The 7434-nt window shown below is 53.1% G+C and overlaps 4 protein-coding genes across 4 annotated transcripts; 1 reads left to right on the forward strand and 3 right to left on the reverse strand.

Annotated features, from left to right (window-relative positions):
- Nucleotides 1-802: 802 nt before the first annotated feature.
- On the forward strand, nucleotides 803-2452 carry CLAFUR5_08342 (LETM1 domain-containing protein mdm28, mitochondrial; the record flags this gene model as incomplete). The annotated part of the gene is made up of 1 exon (XM_047907490.1): nucleotides 803-2452. One exon carries the CDS (start codon nucleotides 803-805, stop codon nucleotides 2450-2452), a length of 1650 nt encoding a protein of 549 aa, XP_047759707.1.
- A 392-nt stretch (nucleotides 2453-2844) lies between these two features.
- On the reverse strand, nucleotides 2845-3380 carry CLAFUR5_08343 (uncharacterized protein; the record flags this gene model as incomplete). Its single annotated transcript, XM_047907491.1, has 3 exons — nucleotides 2845-2880; nucleotides 2930-3091; nucleotides 3141-3380. The coding sequence occupies 3 exons, from the start codon at nucleotides 3378-3380 to the stop codon at nucleotides 2845-2847; spliced, it is 438 nt and encodes a 145-aa protein (XP_047759706.1).
- A 354-nt stretch (nucleotides 3381-3734) lies between these two features.
- CLAFUR5_08344 (uncharacterized protein) lies at nucleotides 3735-4439 on the reverse strand (the record flags this gene model as incomplete). Its single annotated transcript, XM_047907492.1, has 1 exon — nucleotides 3735-4439. The coding sequence occupies one exon, from the start codon at nucleotides 4437-4439 to the stop codon at nucleotides 3735-3737; it is 705 nt and encodes a 234-aa protein (XP_047759702.1).
- Nucleotides 4440-4975: 536 nt separating this feature from the next.
- Nucleotides 4976-6583, reverse strand: CLAFUR5_08345 (uncharacterized protein; the record flags this gene model as incomplete). Its single annotated transcript, XM_047907493.1, has 3 exons — nucleotides 4976-5126; nucleotides 5226-5936; nucleotides 6021-6583. The coding sequence occupies 3 exons, from the start codon at nucleotides 6581-6583 to the stop codon at nucleotides 4976-4978; spliced, it is 1425 nt and encodes a 474-aa protein (XP_047759701.1).
- Nucleotides 6584-7434: the final 851 nt, after the last annotated feature.

Here is a 7434-nt window from a genome sequence, read left to right on the forward strand (position 1 = left end):
AAAGATATCTACAGGTGAATGGTAGGCACGCGATCAGTTCGTGGGTTATGGGTGGGCGGCGTTGGGTGAAGATCGTAGGTTTGAGGACTCTTGAGCCCGGTATCGTTGGAGAGGGCTAGCCTCTATCGTACAGCGCCATAGTGATGTAGGGTGTGAGGAGAGTGGTAGGAGGTGGGAGGAGCAGGTGGGATGTGTGTGTAAGGTGAGTCGGTGGGTGAAGTAGGTGTGTGAGGGGTGCTTGGAGAGAGCCGTAGCCGTTGAGCTCGTGGGCCGTGGCAGTACTCCGCATTACCCTTTCACGTGCCTTTGTCCGGATATGCGGGCACGTCCGAACATGAGCAGAACTTAACCGAGGCACGAGAGGCAAGCACGACCTTGTGTCTGCAGTGGTCTGGTCTCGATGATCGGTAGTGCAGACAACGAGATCGGCATGATCGTAACGTTATACAAATAGTGCACGACCACGTTATCAGATCTGCTGCAGCGACCGGTCGTGCATAAAGTGCTTGATGTTCAAGCTCATCGGAGACCGGACGGCGGAGAGTCGAGACCGTGTCTGCTCGGCCCGCAGCACATCTCGGCGATGTGATTGGTGATCTGGTACTGTCTACTGTCCCTGTCGCTGACGTTTAGCTCAGTTTGAGAACATCTTCTCTCAACAGCGTCCATTCCAGCATCTCTTTCACACAACAGCCTCAACACCCACTACCTTTCTGCCTGACTGTACTACTACTACTACTACTACTACCACAGCTGTGCACAGTATCGTCTCTCGCAGCATCATCCGCAGCTGCCGGTCAGCATGATGAATTCACGTTATTCAGCGCAGCTTGCGCCCCTATTGCTACGCCATGGGAACAGAGCTGCCTTCTCGAGGGCCACCGCTCGGCTACCCAGACAAATGCCAGCAGTAGCCATTTTGGTCCCGCATAAGTTCGCATCGACAGACACATCGCCGCGCGGAGGAGAGGGGCATCCGCCACCAGGCTTCAACCTCGAACAGGCAAAGAAACCTCTGCCCAAGGAAAAGAAGGAGTCGTCCTTGTCCAACGAGGCCCAAGTCGAAGCAGACGCGGTTGGCGACATCTCTGCGAGCAAACCCTCCGAAGCCGCCCCAACCAAGGCCGCAGAGCAGCGTGCGCTGAATGAGCTCGCATCCCAAACAGCAGCGGAAGACAAGGCGAACAAGAAGGAAGTGGCTGCAAAGAAGGAAGAGAAGAAGAAGATGACACTTTGGCAGAAGGTAAAACATGAAGCGCAACACTACTGGGATGGAACCAAGCTGTTGGCGACCGAGGTCAGGATTTCGTCCAAGTTGGCGTTGAAGATGGCAGCTGGATACGAGTTGACCCGAAGAGAACATCGTCAACTTACGAGAACAGTCCAGGATCTGGGTCGGTTGGTGCCATTCTCCGTCTTTGTGATCGTTCCGTTCGCCGAACTACTCCTTCCCGTTGCACTGAGGCTGTTCCCGAACATGCTTCCTTCGACATACGAGAACGCAAAGAGCAAGGAGTCGAAAGCTACCAGGCTGAGATCTTCACGAAAGGAGGTTTCTCAGTTCTTGCGCCAGACGATGAGGGAGTCCGGTCTGCCCATCTCAGCAGCGACAGCACAAAGGGAGGAGTTTACTGAGTTCTTCCGGAAGATCCGTGCCACTGGAGAGGAGCCTACGAAATCAGACGTTATCAAGGTTTGCAAGCTATTCAAGGACGATCTGACACTGGACAACTTATCGAGACCACAACTTGTGGGCATTTGCAAGTACATGGCCCTCAACACTTTCGGCACCGACACCATGTTGCGATACACAATCAGGCACCGCATGCGACAGATCAAGCGCGACGACAAGGCTATCAGCTTTGAAGGCGTTGAATCGCTATCTGTCCCAGAACTTCAGACGGCTTGCGCTGCCCGTGGTCTGCGCACACACGGCATGAGCCCCGGTCGCCTGCGTGATGATCTCACGCTCTGGCTCGACTTGCGACTCAAGTATGGTGTTCCAAGCACGCTTCTTGTGCTCAGCAATGCTTTCATGTATGCACAGGGCAAGGAGGCCGAGTTCGACAGCTTGCTCGGCGCACTTCAAGCTGTCCTTTCAAGCATTCCAGATGAGCTTTTCCACGAGATTGAGCTCGAGGTCCACACTGCCGAAGGTGCTACCACCAACAAGCAGAGACTGCAGGTCATCAGGGAACAGCAAGAGCTGATCCAGGAGGAGAACCAGCAGACCGAAGAGCAGAAGGCAGCTGGTCGCCAGACAGAACAGGTCGACGACAAGGAGAACATTGACGAGAAGGATGAAGAGCAGAAGCAAGAATCTGCTTTGACCAAGTCGCAACAAGCAGCCGCACAAGAGATGTCAGAGGCGGAAAACGATCTCGAGCTCCAGCAAGCAAAATTTGACAAGGTCAAGGCATCGTCATTAAAGGAGAAGATCGAGTCAAAGTAAGCGGCAGTGGGTTAACATGGGCGCAACACGGACAGCGGACCACTTGCTGGAATAGAGCATAGACTGGGCGGCATTTCTCTACTTTGTTTTGGGGAAAGCGTGTCTGATATCCATGGATGGATCAGGCGGGAGTGTGACAATAGAAAATTTATGATGAGGTGTAAGAGAGCCTCGGAAACTCGACAGAATGGTCGATATCGCTGCCCATTTGCGTGGCCATAGCAGGTGTTACTCTAGGTCGGAAGATGAAATGAAGGTGGCCTTGATGCCTGTTTGACCAAGCCTGGGAGGCAATCGTACATTCTGGCAGTCGTCTGACTCGGGCCATAGTATGTTTTGGAGGTCCGGTGTCTGTGGTGATGATGCGCACGCCGGATGTCACTCTGTTGCTGCTATGCGGCCTCTGTGTTGCTGGCATCCGATGTGTTCTGGGCCAAGGTCAGTATGACAAAGATGTGGGACATGTGATCGAGATACCTGAGTCTGCTGGTCACTTCTCAAATTGTCGACCTCATCTCTCAGAACCCCGGCTTCAGCCTCAAATCTCTCCAACTGCTCTTTAACGAACATCATCTTGGCAAGAACTCTTGTGACCTCGTCATTAAGCTGGTACAGCCTCTCCCTCAACTGCTGCCATGTCTAGGTGGCTCCGTCAGTGATGCTCCGACACTCGACCATAGGGGCTCACCTGAGCATCGACGCAAGCGCGAAACTGTTCGATAGTACTGTCGAGGTCTGCAGATAACTGCTCTTTTTGCTGGGCCAGGTTTACGATCTGCAGGGTCATGTGTGAAGACTCTTTGGCTGCCTGGAAGATCTTGCCCTCTACAATTCCGGTCTCGAGGCCATCATCTCTGCCGAATCTGAAGGCTACGGCGATGGCGTTTGCGATGGTCGGAGTCTCATCATTGGCGCTGGGAGGCTCCATGATGGACGGTGTTTGATGCCGATATGGAAGGAAAATGGCGATGGTGCGGAACAGCCGCCTGTGGAGCAGAGTTCACGCCACAGTTGTCACAGCATCCCTGCGAGAGTGGCGTTTGCATGTGACAAAGTTTGCATGATCGACACTTATGAGGAAAGAGCGAACTACTCGACAACGACAGAACTTTTCTGCACTGCCTAATTCATCCGCTTGCCGAGATTGTGTCATCATTGAGAAAATAATTTAATGTACAACTATCGCATTGTCTATGCCTACCGGAGCGACCTCGCGATCGAGAAGCAATACACTGAGCGCCTAAAGCCTAACGCCTGCTCAATACACAACCTCAAAACCGACCTACCATTGGCGATACATCCAGTCGACCACGACGAAGACCTCCTTGGCCATCGCTTGGAACTCTTCTTTGCCCTTTGGACACGGTGAGAACCTATCTGGATGCCAAGCGATTCGTTCCTTCTTGAAATCAAGACCTGGAACGCTACTGAATGCGTGGCGGATCTGGCACCTGCAGGCGGTAAGAGCGCGTTTCTCTACTCGACACGCCTGCTTGAAACACTTCGTGTCAGTAGGAGGAGCAGGGAAGACCTTGATGTTAGCGTAGTCAGCGAAAGCGGCCTCGCAGTCAACACGCCACTGGTCGATCTTAGCTTGGAAGGACGTGACAGTCGGACGTGCTGTTGGCGCAGCGGGTACGCGTCGACGCGAAGAGGAACTAGCACTGGTGAACCGGCTTCCTGTGGGCGGCGCAGTGCCATATGCTTCCCAATTCTCTTCAATGTCATCTGCCCATGGCATGGACATGAGTCGTTGTGCGATCTCAAGTCTTATGAGCCTAACCTTCTTCAGTGCGTCGTCGACCTCCAGAAAGGCTCTCCTAGTTGCTCTTCGTGCTTGTGTCCATTGCTCATCTGAGGGATCCATGAAGCATTCGTTGCGGGCCTCTTCCTCGGCATTTTGTGCTTGTTCCCAGGCTTCCTTGCGTGACTCGGCTTTTCTTTCGGCCTGCGAAAGACGAGTGCGAAGGTCGTTGAGACTTGTCATGGTGGGGTTTAGCGAGAGAGTGGAAGTATGGGGTTGACATGGATGGAGGTAGGAAGCATAAATATACGTTGTGGTGCTCATTGTTGGTGCTATTCAAGAACAAAGAGGAGTACAAACCATTGTCCTGCAGCAAGCCCACCATCAAAGGAATTCACACTTATTCTTACCCTCTCGTTGTCCGCAGACCCCTGAACGAAGTTGAGAGTTACCCTAGCTTGATCAATACATCTCATCGACCACCACGAACAACATTCGTACAACTCTGGGGGGTTTCTTTTCAACACGTGTGCGTCTGTCTAATTGGTTCACTTTATCATCTTTGGAGTCATCTAGCTCCCCATTTGCATCGTGTCTGTGCCCGTGAAGATGATTTCTCGGAGCTGCATAGTGTTGAGTTGTGTTCTCAAAGACATCCGCGACAGAGATCGTCCAAGCTTCGCTCGTCGCCGATGGCTGCTGCTTCAGCTTGGCGGCTCGGTATTTCCCTATGCGTTTCATGCTCATGGTTGCTGCTCCAGCGGTGGCCTCGAAGTGTCCTACTCTCTGTTCATCATCCATCCCTGTTGTTTCAATGTAGTGGGTTGCCCTTCGCATGAGCCGTGGAGATGGTCTTGATACATGCGAACAGCCTTGTAGCTGACATAAGATGGATTACCGCGGGAACGAAGGACACTGTCCACTGGACCTCTGTTGAGCGATCAGCACATTGGCATTCCATATCCTGATAATGGTGGTACATGCATCGGTCTAGCGGCCGGACTTGAGCCATTTGTGAAGCTGACGTACGGGCTTGACCTGTAATCCTTGAATTGCCGCTTGAGACCGTTGTTGAGTACTATGTTCGTGATATTGTGTAGAGGTGTCGACTGAGATGCCGTGGCGTTAGGAATTTCGGCATCGGCTGGATGTGGCAGGAATACAGCTGTCGTGAGAGAGCGGAACAGGTGTGCTGAAGACCCGCCATTGGTGAAGTCGATCTGCTGAGGCATGCCTGCCATGTCGCTTGCAGAAGTCGACGCGAAGTCTGCAGGATAAGGGGTCGCCAGCGACACCAGAAGCGACCTCCGTGATATGTCGTGCCCGTCAAATATGTCGAACATGTCCTCAGTGAGCTCGATGGCGGGCTCTCCGCTATCATCCATTATGTAACGAGTTGCGATCATGTTGATGCAACGGGGTCGATAGTCGACTTGTGCGAACACAACATCCGCAACTCTTGCCTGCGCAGGTATATCATGTTCGGTGAAGTTCTCGCATGGAGCCGTGACCGTGAGCTCACGAGCCAAAGCCTCTTCCCGATCCATTGGTCTGCGGATGAAGCCTGCCAAGACGGCGCTCTGGTACACACCTTCGAGCTTGTTAGCACTGACTAGCAATCGCATCGCTCGCTTTCTGGTTTCGGTCCGTCTTGACTTGAAGCCGCAGAGTGATACTTGAGCGAGTACGTCTGTACTCAAAGCAATGGCATAGCCTGTGTTGCTCAGATATGCAGACTCACTGCTGGGCGCATCAGCAGTAGATGGTTACACCAGTAAGCATCTCTCTGCAAGATCAAGAATCTGAGCAAAGTCGTTTTCGAACATATCCGACGTCCTCTCATCAGTGTCTCGGCTTGAAGCAAGATTGAAACGGCTGGTCAGAAACGTGATGCGCAGGAGAGTCACACTGTCCTCATCACCGCCAAGGTCGGAATCGGCATGGCAGAAGGCGTTGTACCATTGTTCGTAGCCAGATTGTAAGGATTGGAAATTCTGAAGGATGTCTGGCCGTGGAGATAAGTCGATCACTCGGCTCAGACTATGGCGCATACAGAGGGCAGCTGCGGCATCCATGGTGCCAAGCTCCATCACATCGAGGGCTTCGCCTGCTTGACTGAGCAGCTCTCGTCGAATGCTGAGTCGAGCCCGTTCCAGATCGTTCAGATAGTCATTGGCCTCTGAGAATGATGGAAAATGGCTTAATCTACGGAAAACGAAGGTTGGCGAGGCTTGTTGTCTGGATCGATGCAGGCGTTGCTGTACAGAGAGGTCGATGCCCTGAAAGCCATTGAACAAGGTGTAGGTCTGGTCGAGATGCTGCTTGATCTGAACCCCATTCCCGCCACCTGACTTCGACTCTGCAATGATGTCGAATCCTTTCTGCATGTGCAGACAAGCAGTAGCAGTTTCGCTTTGCAGGTGTTCGAAGCAGAAGAACATCAAACAGCTTAAGAGCACAATAGTCGTTCGTACACTCTTGTCTTCGGTCGTGGAAGAGACCATACGTCGCTGTAGGTGGTACAATGCTTTGCTGTACGAGTTCAGAGCCTGCTTATAGCGACCGGCATCGATCACAGGCACGAGCGAGGTGTGGGTGAAGCACCTCCGAGCTTGATGCATCGACCCTAATGCAGCCATCGCGTGGCGTAGTGCAGGTTCCTGCGAACCGAGTTGAATGCTTAGGTTGATCCACTGCACAGAAGGGAAGGAGTAACCAAGATCGCGTGCAGTGCGACATAGGAAGAAGCCGACTGCCGTACGCTCCTCTGGACTTAGGTCGATGGCGAGTGAGTGTGGCTGAACATCTCGAGGAGCATCGTCTGCAATCGGTGTCCGTCTCCGGGGGATCGGGATCAGGACTCCATGGCTAGCAGTGTCACTGCTTGCTGGCGACTGGGACTGGGACTTTGAAGAGGAGCAAGATGGCTCGTTGGCTTCGAACCATTGGCAGTCACGACGCGACACGGAGCACTTTTGACAGGTTGGCCGCTTCTCATCGCATTTGACTCTACGCTCCCTGAGCCTTGTAAGCAGGAAGGCATACGTGCATTCAGGAGACCTGGGAGAGCTCATACCGGCATGTCCTGCACCCAGTGCGCGTTTTGGGCTTCCAGGCTCGCACACGATGCACGAGCTCTTTGGTCATCTTCTACGACCGGCTTACAGACGTGTGACATGCAGGTCGACATAGTCACTGGGGCCAAGATGTCACAGTGATGGAAGCGAAGACACCGCCA

This window comes from Fulvia fulva, chromosome 3 (genome assembly GCF_020509005.1).
Source record: "Fulvia fulva chromosome 3, complete sequence".
NCBI classification, from domain to species: domain Eukaryota; kingdom Fungi; phylum Ascomycota; class Dothideomycetes; order Mycosphaerellales; family Mycosphaerellaceae; genus Fulvia; species Fulvia fulva.